This window comes from Panthera tigris, chromosome D2, assembly GCF_018350195.1.
Source record: "Panthera tigris isolate Pti1 chromosome D2, P.tigris_Pti1_mat1.1, whole genome shotgun sequence".
Taxonomy (NCBI): Eukaryota; Metazoa; Chordata; class Mammalia; order Carnivora; family Felidae; genus Panthera; species Panthera tigris.
In genome coordinates, this window is record NC_056670.1 from 47,203,317 (window position 1) to 47,222,674 (window position 19,358).

A 19,358-nucleotide genomic window follows, 5' to 3' on the forward strand; every position below is an offset into this window, starting at 1 on the left:
TCTGTCTCTCTCAAAAATAAATAAACATTAAAAAAAATTTAAAAATACTTATACAACTCAACACCCCAAAACCAAATGATCCAATTAAAAAATCAGCAGAAAAAAATAAATAAATAAATAAATAAAAAAAATAAAAAATCAGCAGAAGATATGAACAGGCATTTCTCCAAAGAAGACATCCAGATGGCCAACAGATACATGAAAAGATGATCAACATCCCTCATCATCAGGGAAATACAAATCAAAACTACAGTGAAATATCACCTCACACTTGTTAGAATGGCTAAAATTGGCACAAGAAATAATAGGTGTTGGTGAGGATGTGGAGAGAAAGGAACCCTCTTGCACTGTTGGTGGGAATGCGAACTGGTGCAGCCACTGTGGAAGACAGTATGGAGATTCCTCAAAAAATTAAAAATAGAACTACCCTATAAGCCAGTAATTACATTACTGGGAATTTGGTCAAGGAATAAAAAAAACACATATTCAAAGGAATATGTGCACCCCTGTGTTTATAGCAGTATTATTTACAATAGCCAAATTATGGAAGCAGCCTAAGTGTCCATCAGTAGATGAATGGATACACACACACACACACACACACACACACACACACACGAATAGTATTCAGCCATTAAAAGAACAAAATCTTGCCATTTGCAACAACATAGATAGAGCTAGAGAGTATAATGGTAAGTGACATAAGAGAACGACAAATACCATATGATCTCACTCATATGTGGAATTTAAGAACAAAACAAGTGAGCAAAAGAAAAAAGAGACAAAATAAATAGGTTCTTAACTATAGAGAACAAATTGATGGTTACCAGAGGGGAGGTGGGTAGGGGAATGGGTGAAATGGTGAGGGGAATTAAGAGTATACTTATCATAATGAGCGCCAAGTAATATATAGAATTGGTGAATTCACTATATTGGACACCTGAAACGAATATAATACTATATATTGTACTGGAATTAAAAAATTTAATTAAGGGGCACCTGGGTGGCTCAGTCGGTTGGGTGTCTGACTTTGGCTCAGGTCATGACCTCACATTTCATGGGTTCAAGCCTGTGCTGTCAGCACAGAGCCTGGAGCCTGCTTGGGATTCTGTGTCTCCCTCTCTGTCTGCTCCTCCTCTGCTCATGCTCTGTCTCTCTCTCTCCCCTTCAAAAATAAATAAGAAAACATTAAATTTTTTTTTAAATTTTTTTATTTAATTAAAAAATAATGAGAAATTAAAGAGAAAAACACTTGATAAAGATAAAGAGTATTGGGGAAGAGAGTTTTGTTCTTCACCAAATCTTTAATTTTTCATTAAGCCCTCCTTCTGCTGCTAAGTGACACTGTGTGCACCAGTGATTACAGATACACCATTTGCTTTGGTCTCTCTTGCTCTCTTCTCTTACATAATTCTTCATTCTTAAGAACAAAAGGGTCAGAGGCCATGTAGAATATCTAGAATAACACTGGGATTCTGGAGCTCTTATAGATTTGCTATTTTTCAATTTTCTATCTTATTGAATAGATCTGTTTTCTAACACTTTGGGTCTTGGACAAACTTCTTTTTTACTTAGGGCCTTGATTTCTTTACATGTGAAACGAAGGGATTAAACTACATGATCACAGAGGTCCTTTACAGTATTTTTATTCTGAGTTGTCGTGTCATATTTAAAGATTATGAGAACTTCTTCACTTTTTCATTATTTATGCAAGTAATTAACATTTTGCATTTATGCATATTGCTATATATATATTTTTTATTACAGAGGGTAAGTACTATGCCTGATAACCTAGCACATAATTATGTGTATATGTAACACCGAATACACTTCGATGATTATGGTTTGTTTTTGTGTTAACTATCCACAGCATTTCAGAAGGTTGTACCTTGAAGCTGGTATTGGCTATGCGTGGTGGACCTATAAATACTCGAAGAGGTAGGCATTTGTTAATTATGTATATTAAAGCAAGTTGACAATAATAATTTTTAAGCCAGTTGGTATTTTTGTAGTCCCAAGTTTTATCAGGTTCTCTTTCTGCTATCAGGTCTTAGAAGAATGACATTTGTTTTTCTAACTATTGTTCTTTAAAGCCTAAATGCCCAGACGCAGGAACCAGGGATATTAAAAAAAAATCTCACCAGTATAGGGAAAGGAAATGGAATAGCATAGTGTAAATATGTTGTTATCATTGTGTTTAGGTGGATACCAGTTTGTGCTTTTTTACCCACTGAGTCTTCAGCTCTGGATGTAATGGTTGTTATAGAAAATTCTAAAGTTGCCTGTTAGCCTGGTTTGTGCTGCGCTTGGGTTTCATGGATATTATTGTGGCCCTATTGAATCCTTTTTCAGAATGTGGGCGGTCTCTGGAAGTCATTCATTCATTTAACAAGTATATTTTATGCATCTACTAGGTGTTCAGTACAGTGTTCCATGGAAGAAAACGTTTCTGCTTTCTGACAGTGCTCACAATAAAGATGTAAAGACTTGATGTCATTCCAGGCAGTTACAAGTGCTGTGGAGGAAATAGGGAAGTGTGACAGTGTCTGTGGAAATAGGTTAGTAGGAGGATGATTGTGGAAAAGATGACATGAGCAGATATGTGATTAACAAGAGAGTTCTAAGCATGGGAAGAACTGGGAGTATTCACATTGGCTTCTGATTCAGGTTTGTCACATGAATTCCCACGAAGAAGCGGGATCCTTAGACTGCTCAGAGTACTCCTGCTCTGTGGACCTCATTTGGGGAAGGCCTTCATATTTGTTTGATCCTTTACTAATCCTGAAGACCGAGGTTAAGTATTGATTCCACTGCTGGTTTACATTTTCCATGAGTCGGATTTTATCTCTGTGTATCATAATTTGGGTTAGATTAGGGATATTATCATCTTTTTCCTAGCTGCTTCAGGAGGACTTTCTGAGATATGTTACTTTAGTTGTTCAACTATTTTGGATATGTTAGAAAAAAAGCAAAGGTAGCAATGTTAGAGTTGGTTAACTAGCACTCCTAATATCAGGGACTTTCTATAAATTGGGCTTGTAAAATTATCCTGTGTGACATAAGGCACTGTTTACAGTACCAACTCTGATGGTAGTGTAAGAACCCTAAAGTGTTTATGGAGCCATTATGGTAAGATAGAATTATGCAGTGTTTAGTGCCATGTGAATTCCACTGTATTAAAATTTGGAAAGTTGGTTATTTTGTATAGCATTGTCTTCAAACCAGGGTATTTTATCAGAACATCTACTTTTATTAGGACCAGAATTAGTTTATGTTTATGAGAAGTGTAGGTGCTATAGATTTTGAGTTAAGAATATATGTATGTGGGTTTTATTTTGTTTTATTTACCTTTTGAGAAAATGTAAATAAAAAGCATCACTACCCTTAGGTAGTGGAAGCTGTGTAATACTTTTTTCCCCACAACTTTCTTTGCCTTCTTTATAAATCTGAAAAATCAGCACCTAGAACTTGTCTTTTTTTCATATTTTAAATTATATGTTTAATAATTTTGCCTTTGTTGAATCGACTTCTTTAAAATTAAAAGCTTGCTGTTGTCTCCCTACATCCTTGAGAACTTTGTTAAGAAGAAAAACTATATATACCCAGGTCTAGAATTTTTCCATATTGTATTTGAGAAACCATATTTATAGTTATTTAGTCTTACTTAAAAATTATGGTTTAGAAAATAGCTTTATTGTGTGAGTTTCAGTAATGGTTAGCTTTTAAAATTATGTTTGAATTAATCATTTTCAAAACAACATAGAAAATCCTTTCTAAAACTAAATTGTATCCTATATATAACAATGTCTTATACCTGGTGAAATCAAAGTGGTTTTCCTGTTATGAAAGGTGTATGCATACACACACATAGATGCACACACATATTCAATCTCAGTGGCTCCTTAAATAAGGCACACTATATTGATTTAAGTAAGGCTTTCTCATGGCTTTAGTAATGGCAGTAGCATTGTTTTTATTTCTTATTCATGTAATGTGGAAAGTGTAGCATTAACTTAAAAATGGCAAGAACTTGTTATAAACATGTCTTTTAATATTGCACATTTTGTGCCTATGCAAGAGTTGATCAAAACATCCAAATGTTTTTATGAAATAAACTAAACTTTATTATTTCTGGTTTTTGTGTTTAAGCAGTGGTCATTTTTGGATTTAGGGTATGAGAATGTCTTTAATATTTTTACCTTACTTTCACAACTTAAAGTTTCTTATTGCTATAACTCATTGCTATAACTTTTGTAGAGGGTAGCACAACACTGTGATTCTGTTAATAAATAAGCTGTTTTTATTAAAGTCAGGGAATTTAAGAAATTGTTGCCCTTTTAGGAAAGAGAAAATGTTTCTGCAGCTTGAAATGAGAGTTTTTGGGAGCAAACTTTTTTCCCTGTAATCATTACTTAAGTCAGAATCTTTTAGAACATTTACTCCATGAACTAGAAATCTCTTGAGGCCCTTCCCACCACAGGAGCAGCATCTGTGGCTGCTGTGGACAAGAGCAAGTTGTAATGATGGCTGCAGTATCAAACCTGAGGACCATTACAGGCCACGAGAGCCTATAGTAGTGGGGCTCCCCTGTAATCCTTATGCTCTGGACACATGGATACCTACCAAGACAGTGGGGTCCTGGGAGGATGCTTTCAAGAAGCAACATACTGACCATAACACACACTGCAGTTTTAGTATACTCAGTGGCCCCCTTGTGTTCTAAATTGTTGTTGCATTTAGCTAACTTCATGTCAAGAAACAGCTCTAAGAAGAATCTAAAACCAGAATCAAAGAAGAATCTAAAACCAGAAAGAAAAAGAAGGATTTATTTGCTTCTGATTTCTAACATATGTCTCCCAGTTATGTGTATGTGTTTATTTTTTAATGTAAAGTAAATGGAATTTATATTGCTTTTAAATTACTGATATAACCAATATTGGAAAATATGGGAAGCAGACGTGTGAAATGAAAATAGTCATAAGTAATTATGTCCTAGAATCAGCAAATATACAGACTCTCGTGGTACTGGAAAGTACTGATGTATTTGGTTAAGCCCTGTATGTAACATCCTAATAATGCATTTTATTTATTTCATATTAGTTCAACATAGGGAATGTTGTATTAACTACAAAAAGACCAGAAACTTACTTAAAGAATATCATGTACTCTATGTTATATGCACACGATTGTTCCAATTCAGCACATTATATCCTGTCACTGTACTAACATGCATTAAACTTGATATAAATTGAAAGCTTGTTTATCGATTTTTCCATTTGTAGTTCCTATGGAAGATCCACTTAGGGAGATGGCTGAGTACATGGATTCCAGTCGAGATGAGGTCTGGGAGAAGACCTCCTGCAACAAACAAGTTACATTTTTGGTATACCGAGAAGGAGATCAGTTGAATTTCTTTCGTGTAGTAGATAGGGGAGATGGCACTTTAACACCATTATCTGAATCTTTAAGGTAAATAGGTTTTCATTTGCTTGTCTCACTTAGAAAAGGAAAACATTGTATGATATGCTCATAAACCTCAGTATTTGTGTTGTCAAAATAGTCTTATATCCACAAGATTGACTAAATTTCATGCGTTCTTGCCACCCCCCCCCCCCCCGCCCCAGGTATGTAATTCCGAAATTGTTCTTCATTATGATTGATATTTAGAGAGTCACTTATAAAACTGAAATTTGTTTACGGAGTAGGATTTTTTCATATAAAAATTGATTTCTGTCACTTTATGAAACTGTAAGATGCCTACCTACCTAGATGACAGAGTTTTGTTATAATTGTGTGTTATTGTACAACCTTGGCATAATAGAAAGGGTTGACCTAGAGTTGCTGGTTTTGTTTTGTTTTGTTTTTTCAAAATTTAACTCTACTGCTTAAAGGTAGTTAAATGTCTTTACTTCTCTGGTCTTATTTTCCTATTCTGTAAAAGGAGGAGTTGTTACATTCTTTTTTTTTTTTTAATTTTTTAAAATGTTTATTTATTTTTGAAGGAGAGAGAGACAGAGTGTGAGTGGGGGAGGGGCAGAGAGAGAGGGAGACACAGAATCCGAAGCAGGCTCCAGGGTCCGAGCTGTCAGCACAGAGTCCGACGCGGGGCTCAAACTCACAAACCGTGAGATCATGACCTGAGCTGAAGTCGGACCTCAACCGACTGAGCCACCCAGGTGCCCCAGGAGTTGTTACATTCTAAACTCAGAAGGAAACAACTTAAAGGTACTTAGCTAGGCAATAGAACAGTTAGGAAATCTTACAAGGTAACCTGTGAGTTTCTGTGTATTCTGTCTTACTTTGCATTCTTTATTGCCTCTCACTTTAAGTCACTAAACATTTAATGAACTTTTATAGCCAGTCTGTAGACTAGCCCTGGCTTACAGAGATAATTGTCCCTCCCTTCATAGAGCATGCAGTCTGCTATAACTAGTGTCAATAATATAATCTTTCCAGTTGTTATCAAAAGATATCAACATCTTTGGAAAGCCAGATGAGAGGACCTTCATTTTGCCTGAAAGGTAGGGAGTTAGGGACAATCTCTGAGAAGAAGCACCTTAAAAGAGGAGTAGGTGTTTACTAACCAGACAAAGGAAGGAAAAGTATTACAGGTCATTAAATTTAATTACATTAGTTGTGTTTTTTGGGTGTTGAATTATATAACTTCTTTAATATATTTTGGATACTCACCCCTTATCGGATATGTCATTTGCAAATGTCTTCCCCCATTCAGTAGGTTGCCTTTTCATTTTGTAGAAGGTTTCTTTTGCTATTCAAAAGTTTTCTATTTTAGTGTAATCCCAATAGTTTATTTTTGCTTTGTTTCCTTGCCAGAGAAGACATATCTAGAAAAATTTTGCTAAGGCTGATGTCAGAGAAATTACTGCCGATGTTTTCTTCTAGAAGTTTTATGGTTTCAGGTCTCACATTTAGGTCTTTAACCCATTTTGAGAAATGGTATAAGAAAGTGGTCTAGTTTCATTCTTTTGCATGTAGCTATCCAGTTTTTCCAGCACCATTTATTGAAGAGACTGCTTTTTTCCCATTGTATATATTTGCCTCCTTTGTTGTAGATTAATTGACCGTTTAAGCATGAGTTTATTTCTGGGCTCTGTATTCTGTTCCATTGATCTATGTGTCTATTTTTGTGAGCACCATAATGTTTTGATTATTATAGCTTTGTAGTATATCTTGAATTCTGACATTGTGATACTTCCAGCTTTGTTCTTCTTTCTTAAGATTGCTTTGGCTTTTGGAAGGTCTTTTGTGGCACAAGTACCTAAATTTAATCCCATAGTATAAAAAGCTAGTGACAAAACCATGCATAGAAAAAATAACTGGTAGTCTGGATCTGGAGTACAGTTTTTGTGGCTCAGGAGTCCAGGCACAGTTTAGCTGGTTGCTCTGCTTTGGGTCTCCCAAAGCTGCAATCAGGGTGTTGGCAAAGATGGGCTTTTATCCAGAGGCTTGATTGAGGGAAGCAAATCTGCTTTCAAGTTATTCATGTTGTTGGCGTAATTCATTTCCTGGCAGTTGTATGACTGAAGGCCCTGTTGTCGTTGTGTTGGGTTTTTTGGTTTTTTTGTGTGTTTTTTTTTGCTTTTTTCCCCCTGGCTTTTGGTTAGAGGTTGCCCTCAGCTCCCTTCTGATTAACTCAGAATCAACTGATTTGGGGCCTAAATTACTTCTGAAAAATCCCTTTTGCCACATATTCTATTGACTAGAAGCAAGTCCTAGGTCATGTTCACCCTCAAGCGTAGGGGAGTATCCTAGGTATGAGCACCAGGGATTGGGAATCATGGCAATTTCTTTAGATTCTGCCCACCACAAGTTATGTGGAAGAGGGATTAGACTTATCATTTATTTGAAAGCGGACTGTGACAAATGGGTATTGACTGTTGACTCTAATTTGTTAGGATCTGGTTAGCATTACAAAGCACAGTAGTAACCATGTAGTAACCAGAACCATATAGGCCAGAAGTATAGAAGAGGGAGAGATGAAGCCTACAGCCTTAATCCAGTATCTCTTACTTGGACCATGAATAGAATTTTTTTCAAAACGTTTATTTATTTTTGAGAGAGAGCGCAAGCAGGGGAGGGGCAGAGAGACAGGGAGACACAGAATCCAAAGTAGGCTCCAGGTTCTGAGCTGTCAACACAGAGCCCGACGTGGGGCTCAACCTCACAAACCGCAAGATCATGACCTGAGCTGAAGTCAGATGCTTAACCGACTGAGCCACCCAGGCACTCCTGAATAGAATTTTTTCATACCAGTCTCTCCGTGTGCTAGCGTACTGTTATTTTGGTTTCCTTCCTTAGAACATCCTCTTTTGACTCTTCCCTAAAGGAGAAAATCTAAGCCCCTTAACTTAGTATGTAAGGCCCTTTACAACCGGTCATCATCAGTTTCTCAGGTCTCCTTTGTGCCATGTTTTTGTACATCTTTTACCATTTGCTAGAAATGTCATTTTCTCCTTTATCCCAATTTCTCCTCAGTCAGCTTCTATTTATAAAGGACATAGCCCAAATGTTGCTGAGGATTTTGATTAAAATTGTATTATTGTTCCTCTCAAGATATTTTTTAATTTTTCTCTTCCTTTCTACTCACCTACCAGAACTGGACAAGGAATAGGGTACAGAGAAAGAGGAGTAGAAATCTTTTTCTGGTTATACCTTGAATGGCATTTATCTTGACTATTGTAGGGGAGCCTTTCTTACTCTACAATAGGGGGCAGCAAAAATTGTTTGTAAAGGACCAAATAGTAACTGTTTTAGGATTTTAAGGTCAAGAGATAAAATCAAGGATACTATGTAGACACATAACAAGAGAGAAAACAAATTTCCACAAAATTCTTACTGACAAAATTCAAAATATAAGAATAATTGAGTACGTGTGTGTGTGTGTGTGTGTGTGTGTGTGTGTGTGTGTGTGTGTGTAATTCGGGTCCACTAAAGAGAATTGAATGGTTTTTTTGTGGGAGTAATATCTTACTTGAGGTTGCAAGCTGGTGTTATCTATCAAATTTGCAAAATTAGTTGCAAAAGTTCATCTGTTAATATGGATCTGTAATGAGATTTTATGTATTTTATCTTTGAAAAATTTTTTCATACAGATAGGCATCGCCAACTAGTGATATCATGTATGATTTTAATTGAGCATGTTTCATTGTTTAGAAGGCATTTGTAGAATTCTATTACAGTGCTCACTGGCTGTTTGCCTTTAGCATGGCAGTATATTGCATATTAATCACTTCAAGATATGTGGAGCTCCTCAATCGCTCATTTAAATAGATTTTGAAATAGGGAAATTTCCTTTAACTTGCAATGAGATACGAAAGCACTGCTGGGAATTTAGAAAGTATGCCCACTATAAATTCGTGTGGGAATGTTCTTGCTTTGTTTTAACTTTTGAAAGCTTGCCATTACGTGTGGTTCAAAGTAATGTTGATGTTGTCAGAATGACAGTACTGCAGCATGAGTTTCTTATAGGAACACGTTTTACCTTGTGATTTTAGGTAGAATTCAGTAAGAAACATTATCAAGTCCACAGCAAAAACTCATTTTCAAAGGCATTCCTTGTTTTATGTTAGCAGTTAAAGGCGGTTCTTCTTCAGAAGAATTCAGTGTTAGTCCTGAGCTAATAGAATCATAGTAAAACTACTGTCAAGACATTGAACTTATGGTTAAGTCCATGAGCCAGAAATGGTTACTACCGTGGACCCTACTGGTTCAGTAACACATGATAGATTCAAATATTTACTCCTGAATACCTGCTGGTGAAGAATAGAGTAACCATCGTCTCTAAACACCTTACATTTTCATTAACTTTGTAAATTTTTTTTCCCTGTTCCACACATATTTTTACTTCATTAATTGTAGGAGACTTCACTTCAAGTTGTTTTAGCCATTTGTTTGAACCTCTTTTTACCTGTAGTTGTTGCATGCAGACTATTCATAGAGGCTGGTTCTTCACTAACTTCAAAGTTGATGCCCTGATAAGCAAAAACAACTGAACGGTACTCATAACTTATGTCAACTCATCAAAAGCCAAGGGAAAGAAATCTAAATCATTTGCTTTATTTTTTAGTTGACTGTTGTCAGTTCTTCAAGAAATTGTTCTTGCCAAAGCAGTAATGTTTAAACAAGTTTATTTTTTCTGGACACATTCCTTCAATTGCTGTGATCAAACCCAATTTAATTAATTCACTTTTGGCAAACAGATTTTCTTGCTTAGTTCATAAATAAGCCACTCAGAAACTTACTTTGGGTGCAGTCTCATTTTCATTTTTTATTTTTGTGAAGAAATTCTACTTTGATGAAATATTTCATTTTTAATTTTCTGATTTTTCTGACTCTTTTCCAGCAAGTTGGGAATAGTGTGATGAGTCCTTAGTGTGGTAATGCCCAAATAAGTTGTTTTTCTTTAACATGGCCAAATGTCACTGCATAATACACATGGGGCTTTGCCATTTAATTGAGTGAAATAATCCATTCTCTACTGTGCCTAAAAACTGTAGCATTCAAAGTCCACTCTTGTTTTGACAAGTTAGGTATGTGTATGTGCCTGTGCCTGTGCCTGTGTGTGTGTGTGTGTGTGTGTATATATGTCATTGTACAGTTATACACATGGCACTCAAAATGCTGTTGAATTATGACTGTGCCACTGTGATTTGTAGTGTGCCAAACCACAGTGCCAAGCTGTGAGAGAGCCACATACAATTCTGTTGTGGCTACTCAACTCTACCATTGTAGTACAAAAGCAGCCTTCTGTAATATGTGATCAGTGGTGTGGCAGTGTTCCAGTAAAACTTTATTTGTGGACACAAATGTGAATTTCATATAATTTAACATTATGAAATGTTATTTTGATTTTTTTCAACTATTTAAAAGTGTCAAAACCATTCTGTGGACCGCACAAGAATAAGTGGTAGACTGAATTTGGCCTGTGCCCATGGTTTGCCAACTCTTACTCTAAGAAGAAACAATGAGAATTGCGTGCTAATTTAATTCATTTGATAGAAAATCTAGTATCAATCGTGTTGAGTCTTAAATCTTTATAGTTAATCATGCCACCTTACTTCTTATTTAAGTGGGAAGAAATCAAAGGAGGCAAGGCGAGACTTAATTAAATGGTAACTTGTCTGTGAAAGTCATGTGAGGACTTGGCTTTGGGGTGAACAATATTCATGTTGGGAAAGATATTCATTTGTTCAATATTTTATTCTTTAATCACAATATTAGATTAAAATGTTTAGAAAAAATATAGCATTCAAGAAAATATCTAGAAATTTAAGAAAATACTTACAGTTTTTAAGTACAAAGAAAGATATTTGTAGATTGAATTTATAAATGACTGTTATCCTAGTCTAGTAACCTTTTTCTATTTTGAAAGAAATTGTGATTGGCTTTTCATTGCTCTCCTGAGTCTATGCTTTGTGAGAGAAAACACAGTAATGTGGTTCTTTGAAAAAAATTAGGTGAATTTAGAAGTGTATTTTTACTTGAAAATGGATCCAATGAAATAGTTATCATGACTCTACTTTTTAGAATACATATATGTACACAGTGTGCAGGCAAACACAGACACAGTGTTCTCTGTGGAAAACAGTAAAGGACCAATTTTTTATGACAGGAAAGTTGAGTCAGAAACCTCTTTCAGTATTCAGTATGGGTACTTAAAATAACCATAGAATGTATGACAGAGCACTTAAAATACTGCAAGATGACCAAGGATAGAATATACTTGAGTCATTTCTTCCATCTCCAAGGGTGCACTGGCAAAAATCTTCACTCCTTCCGCCTTTTCAGGTATAGTTAACTTCAAGACAAGAGCCCTCACATGTTGTAAGTTCTGTTCACTTTTGGGGGTTCACAGCATGATGCAGTAAGGTCTGTTGTTTGGTGCCTGAAGAAGCAACAGGAAATAGTATAAAGAATAGGTTTTGGAACCAGGGGATTTGAATGTTAAGTCTACCATTTAGTAAAACCTCTCTGAACTGCAGCTTCTTCATTTATAAAATGAGATATGATGTCACCATATATAGTTTTGTGAGGATTAGAAATGACATGTAGAAAGAGTCTGGCGGAGTAGCGTTCAGTAAATGATAGCAGTGTTAATTTAGTGTTGTTCCCATTGTGGCAGTTTTCATACTGTGGCATCTGCAGTAGGGAGAAGTGATGGTCACAGGTCAAACACTAGGGACTAAATTGCTTATGGAGACCTATTCCCACCATCCTTCCTTCTGCTACCCATACCTGCTGTGCATGTAATTAATCCATGTTTTCAAAATGTCGTCATTGTCACTATGTAAAGTTTTAAGAAAGGGGCTTTCCATTCTCGACTTTGCCTTTATGTGGTGGAGTATGTGTTTGTGAAGTGTTAGGGAATATGCCCTTATTTTTAAGGCCATCCTAAATTGTTTCCATTTCTTAAAACCGTATAGAACAGGAAATTTTGTTAACCCTCATACTTTTTTAGCTAAGATACATACTTTAGTTTTCCTATAGGTAAATCAGGCATGGTGATCAATACACATTCTTTTTTTTTTTTTTTTTTTTTTTTTTTACATTTTTTAAGATTTATTTTTGAGAGACAGAGAGAGACAGAGCACAAGTGGGGGAGGGGCAGAGAGAGAAGGAGACACAGAATGCGAAGCAGGTTCCAGGCTCTGAGCTGTCAGCACAGAGCCTGACATGGGGCTCGAACTCACAAACTGTCAGATCATGACCTGAGCCGAAGTCGGACGCTTAACTGACTGAGCTACCCAGGCACCCTGACCAATACACATTCTTAATCTTCTCTATTTAAAATCTTAGTCATTCCATAAATATGCTGAGCTTGTGTTTTTCCCAAACCCTTATCATTGTAATTTTGCTTTATTGAAAAAGCTGAATGAAATTCACTAATGTTTGTGTTCAGTTCAACAAATATTTATTGGCTATGTGTCAAGCACTGCGCTAGGCACTGAGACTAGGAAGATGAACAAGGCCTAATATCTGCTTTCACCTTGCTTACATAGTGGGGAGTGAGAGGGAAAGATAGACACAAAGTATAAATATGAGGATCGTGTAACAAGTGCCATTATATTATGCAGTCAAAGAGATGGGGCTCCAAATAATAATTACGTTATGAATAAATGTCATGGTGACTGGTCAGTAGTTCAGATGTTTTACATGTTTAATAATTTGTGTTATGACTTGACCGGAGTTTCTTTTTTTCATTTTAAAATATATGCTGTTCTAGGTGGTTATATTTCCAAATACTGAGAAAAATATTAAGTCATTCTTATTTTTTCATTGTTCTTTAAAACAGATATTTTCTGAAGACAACAATGTGTGTTCCTTTTTTAGTGAAAATCCTCTCGGGATGAATTTAAAAATCTGGACTTTGGTGTATTAATTTGTTTTTCATTATGGTTAATGGAATTCGGATCATCCTTTGGTCTAGGTTTCAAGATGATCAGCTTTGGCTGATAAAATGAAATCAGTGCAGTTTTGTGGAAATGGAGTTTGCTCTTGTGGGAGTAGATACAGGTGCCAGAAGACCTTCACTTGTTGTATACTGACTTCAGAAAAGCTTAGCTGTGCTAGATTTTCAGTAATGCTGGATCATGATATTTCACCCTATTTAATTTTTTTTCGAAGAAGTACATTGTTTGAAATACATTTGCCTTGAATTTACATTGATAAGATTTACTCATCTGTCATTAGCAGCATCTGTAGTTTCTACTGCACATAAAGCATTTTTAGTCATTGGGCAGGAATCAGACACATCTCAATAGTAATTATTGTTTTCTTTGCAGTGGTGGTTCTGTGTATAATCTGTATACTGATGAGGATGAAGAAACTGAGCCTTCTCCTTCTGGGCAACAGATCATTGAAAATTCAATAACTATGAATAAGATGAAGCTGCTGAAGGCTAAGATGGAGAACATGAATCTCAGCAAAAAGGTGAAGCTGTCGGCATTTGGCCAGGCTTTTCTCTAGTTTATCCCTGCGGGGCTCACAGCGTTGAGGTCTGTGGGTAATTGTGAAAACAAATTATTGATAAAATACTACTCATTTCAAGTTTCTGGCCTCAGTTATTTATTGAGATATTAAAAGCAATGAATTGTTTTTTTAGGCCACCAATACATTTACTATGATATGCTGCACTTAAACTAATTCATGTTTTTTTTTTTAAATTTCAGAGGTCTGGTGCTAAGAAAGATAATAGAAAATAGCCTAATCTCAATCTTCCCATAGTTACTTTTTGAAATGCTCTGTTAATATTTGCTTATTATGGATATCTCTCCTATTTGGGTTTTGATAAAGAATATACCTATGTTCAGCTTTACTGGATACTGTCAGTTTTCCAAAGTGATTCCAAAGTAATTGAACCAATTAGCATTCTTCCTGGTGGTGAATGAGAGTTGCACATATTCTTACCAACATTTGGCATGATCCTTCTTTTTTTCTTTTTGTCATTCTGGTTGATGTGTAGTGGCCTCACATTGTGGTTTTAATTTACATTTCTTTGACTAATGAAGTTGAGCACTTTTCACATGTTTATGGGTATTTGGATATCCCTTTTTATAAAATGCCCATTCAGATTTCTTGTGTATTTTTCTATTGAGTGTTATGTTTTTACTTACTGAATTTTTTTTAGATCTTTATATATTCTAGATATAAGTCCTTTGCTATACACACACACACACACACACACACACACACACACACGCATACACACACACACACACACACACACACATATATATATATATATATATGTATCACTACTCTGTTACTTTGCTTTTCACTGTATTAATAGACCATCCCTTTTTCTTTTTTGAAATATATATATATATAATAAGGTTTACAAATCTTTAATGTATAGCTTGATGAATTTTTACATTTATATATACTCAGGTAGGTACAACCTAGATTAAAATAAGACCTATCTTTCTCTCCAGATTTTCTCATAACTTTTCCCTACTTCCAGAAATAACTACTATTCTTATACATGTCACCATAAATTAGTTTTCTAGTTGTTGAACTTTGTATAAACGAAATCATATAGAATAGACTTTTAATGTTTATTTATTTTGGGAGAGAGCAGGAGCGGGGGAGGGGCAGAGAGAGGGAGAAAGAGAGAGAAAATTTTTAGCAGGATCCACACTCTGCCTGGAGCCTGACATGGGGCTTGATCTCACGCCTGTGAGATTATGACCTGAGCCAAAATCAGTAGTTGGATGCTTAACCGACTAAGCCACCTAGGTGCCCCTCTTTTTTATTTTTTATCTGGTTTCTTGTGCTCAGCATAACACTTTTGCAATTCATCCATGTTGTGAGTATCAATTCTTTCTTTTTTACTGCTTTGTACTATTCCATTGTATGACTATGTTTCTCTCCTCTTTTTGACACGTTGGGTTTTTTCTAGTGTTTGCCTTTCAACAGTAGAGATGCTGTGGACATTCTTATACATGTTTTTGGTGGACATATGCATTCTTTTATTTGGGTTATAAACCTAGGAATGGACTTGCAGAGTATTTGTGTAGCTTTAGTCACAATGCCAAACAGTTTTGGAAAAGTTCTGTAATTGTTCCTTTCTCATTTAGGTATATGGTCCATCCTTTTTAAAAAAAGTATAATGTGGGGGCACCTGGGTGGCTCAGTCAGTTAAGTGACCGACTTCAGCTCAGGTCATGATCTCATAGTTTATGAGTTTGAGCCCCTCTTCAGGCTGTGTCCTGATAGCTCAGAATCTGGAGCCTACGTTGGATTCTGTGTCTCCCTGTCTCTCTTCCTCTCCCCTGCTCACACTCTTTCTCTCTCTCAAAAAATAAATGAACATTAAAAAAAAATAAAAAACATAATGTGAAGTAGGGAAAAGATAATTTTTTCTAGATGGAGAACAGTTGATCTAGCTGTATTGAAAAAAATCTTTCCTCACAATCTTAAATTTTTATGCACCTAATAACAGAACTTCAAATACATAAAGCAAAAGCTACAAAGAGAAATAGACAAATCCATAGTTATTTTAGAAGAATTCCACACACTCTCAAAAAACTGGTGGAAAAGATGGAAAAATCAGAGGATGTAAGACTTGAACAACACTATCAGCCTACCTTCCCCAATTGACATTTATAGAATGCTGCATCAAAGAACAGCAGGGTACACATTCTTGTTCAGTGCACTCAGAACCATATTGTGTGCTGTCACACAAGTCCCAATGAATTTTAAAATATTCAAATTATACAAAAAGTTCTTACTCTAATGGAATAAAGTAAAGAATCAATAACAGATATCTGGAAAGTCGAATATTTTGGAAATAACACACTTCTAAGTAATTGATGAGTCAAAGAGACATTGAAAATCATTTTGCACTAAATAAAAATCTTCTGATAATATGATGAATTTGTTTTTTTAATGTGAAATCATTCTTACATTCTTAGAATGAACTACTCTTGGTTGTGATGAATTTTTTTTTTTTATATCTTTATCTTTAATTTGCTAATGTTGTATTTAGGAGTCTTGTTTATCCGGGGAATTGGTCTGTAATTTTTTTCTAACATGCAGCAAAGTTGGAAGAATTTTACAGTGAACACCCATTTATCCACACATAGATTTTATAATTAAAATTTTTAAATTGTTTTTAATTGTGGTAAAAATGTACATTTTTAAGTTTAATACAGTTCACTAGTGTTATGTATATTTGTATTATTTTACAACCAAGTTTTATTTTTTATTTTTTGAAGTTTTATTTTTCTTCTAAGATTTTATTAAATTTAAGTTAATTAACATACAGTGTAGGATTGGTTTCAGGAGTAGAATTTAGTGATTCTACTTACATATAACACATATAACACTCAGTGCTTATCACAAGCACTCTTCTTAATGTCCATCACTCATCAGGCTCGTGTCCCACTCCCCTCCTCTCCAGCAACTCTCAGTTTGTTCTCTATAGTTAAGGGTCTCTTATGGTTTACCTCCATCTCTGTTTTTATCTTATTTTATTTTCCTTCCCTTCCCCTATGGTCATCTGCTTTCTTAAATTCCACATATGAATGAAATCATATGGTATTTTTCTTTCTCTACCTGACTTATTTCATTTAGCATAATACACTCTAGTTCCATCCCACATCATTGTAAATGGCAGGATTTCATTATTTTTGATGGCTGAGTAGTATTCCATTGTATACATATATCACATCTTCTTTATCCATCAGTCAATGGACATTTGGTCTCTTTCCATACTTTGACTATTGTTGATAGTGCTGCTATAAAGATGGGGGTACATATGCCCCTTTGAATCAGTATTTTTGTATCCTTTGGATAAATACCTAATAGTGCAATTGCTGGGTCACAGTGTAGTTCTATCTGTAACTTTCTGAGGAACCTCCATACTGTTTTCCAGAGTGGCCTCACCAGTTTGCATTCCCACCAACAATGCAAGTGGGTTCCTCTTTCTCGGCATCCTCACCAATACCTGTTGTTTCTTGTGTTGTTAATTTTAGCCATCTGACAGATATATGGTGGTATCTCATCATGGTTTTAATTTGTATTAACCTGATGATGAGTGATGTTGAGCATCTTTTCATGTGTCTGTTAGCCATTTGTATGTCTTTGGAGAAATGTCTGTTCATGTCTTCTGCCCATTTCTTAACTGGGTTGTTTGTTTTTTGAGTGTTGAGTTTGGTAAGTTCTTTATAGATTTTGGATACTACCCCATTATCTGATATCTCATTTGCAAGTATCTTCCCCCATTCTGTAGGTTGCCTTTTTGTTTTGTTGATTGTTTCCTTCCCTGTAAAGAAGCTTTTTATCTTGATGAAGTCCTAATAGTTTTTGCTTGCCTCTGGAGATGTGCCCAGTAAGAAGTTGCTACAGCCAAGTTCAAAGAGGTAAATGAAATCTTGTCATTTGCTTCTCTAGGATTTTGATGGTTTCCTGTCACACATTTAGGTCTTTCATCCATTTTGAATTTATTTTTGTATATGGTGTAAGAACGTGGCCTAGTTTTATTCTTCTGTAAGTTGTTATCCAGTTTTCCCAACACCATTTGTTGAAGAGACTGTCTTTTTTTTCCATCAGATATCCTTTCCAACTTTGTCAAAGATTAGTTGACCATGCAGTTGTGGGTCCATTTCTGGGGTTTTCTGTTCTGTTCCATTGATTTGTATGCCTGTTTTTGTGCCAGTACCATGCTGTCTTGATTACTACAGCTTTGTAATATAGCTTGAGGTTCAGAACTGTGACGCCTCCAGTTTTTTGTTTTTCAGGATTGCTTTGGCTATTCAGGGTCTTTTGTGGTCCCATCCAAATTTTAGGATTGTTTGTTTTAGCTCTGCAAAAGATTCTGGTGGTATTTTGATGATTGCATTAAACGTGTAGATTGCTTTGGGTAGTATAGACATTTTAATGATGTTTGTTCTTCCAACCTGTGAGTAGAGAATGGTTTTCCATTTCTTTGTGTCCTCTTTTTTCTTTTAATGTTTATTTATTTTAAGAGAGAAAGCATGTGTGGGAGGGACAAAGAGATGGGGAGAGAATCCTAAGCAGGGTCTTTGCAGTCAGCACAGAGCCCAACTTGATCCCATGAACCATGAGATCATGACAGGAATGAAAATCAACAGTTGGGTGCTTAACCGACTGAGCCACCCAGGTGCCCCATGTGTCCTCTTCAATTTCTTTTGTAAGTCTTCTATAGTTTTCAGAGTACAGATCTTTTACCTCTTTAGTTGGGTTTATTCTTTATTTTTTAAATTTTTATTTGAATCCAAGTTAGTTAATGTATAGTATAGTAATAATTTCAGGAATAGAATTTAGTGATTCATCACTTACATATAAAACCCTGTGCTCATCCCAACAAGTGCCCTCTGTAATGCCCATCCCCCACACCCAACACCCCTGCCAGCAACCCTCAGTTTGTTCTCTGTATTTAAACAGAGTCTCTTATGGTTTGTCTCCCTCTCCATTTTTATCTTAGTTTTGCTTCCCTTCCCCTATGTTCATCTGTTTTGTTTCTTAAATTCACTCTTAAATGAGTGAAATCATATATTTGTCTTTCTCTGACTTTTTATGCTTAGGATAATACCCTCTAGTTCCATCCATCTTGTTGCAAATGTCAAGATTTCATTCCTTTTGATTGCCAAGTAATACTCCGTTGTATATATATACCTACCATATCTTCTTTATCCATTTATCTGTTGATGGACATTTGGGCTCTTTCCATACTTTGACTATTGTCAGTAGTGTGGCTATAAACATTGGGGTGCATGTGCCCCTTCAAATCAGCATTTTTGTATCCTTTGGATAAATACCTAGTAGTCCAGTTGCTAGGTTGTAGGGTAGTTCTATTTTTAATTTTTTGAGGAATC

At 35.5% G+C, this 19,358-nt stretch overlaps 1 protein-coding gene across 4 annotated transcripts in view; it reads left to right on the forward strand.

Moving 5' to 3' along the window:
- The window catches only part of ZFAND4 (zinc finger AN1-type containing 4), an 87,448-nt gene that overhangs the window by 54,609 nt on the left and 13,481 nt on the right, over positions 1-19,358 (forward strand). For all 4 annotated transcript variants that reach the window (XM_007080043.3, XM_042960564.1, XM_007080041.2 and 1 more), the window contains exons 4-6: positions 1,871-1,938; positions 5,283-5,469; positions 13,803-13,950. In XM_007080043.3, the coding sequence (XP_007080105.1) occupies positions 1,871-1,938; positions 5,283-5,469; positions 13,803-13,950 (403 nt within the window). The remainder of the gene's footprint in view (positions 1-1,870; positions 1,939-5,282; positions 5,470-13,802; positions 13,951-19,358) is intronic.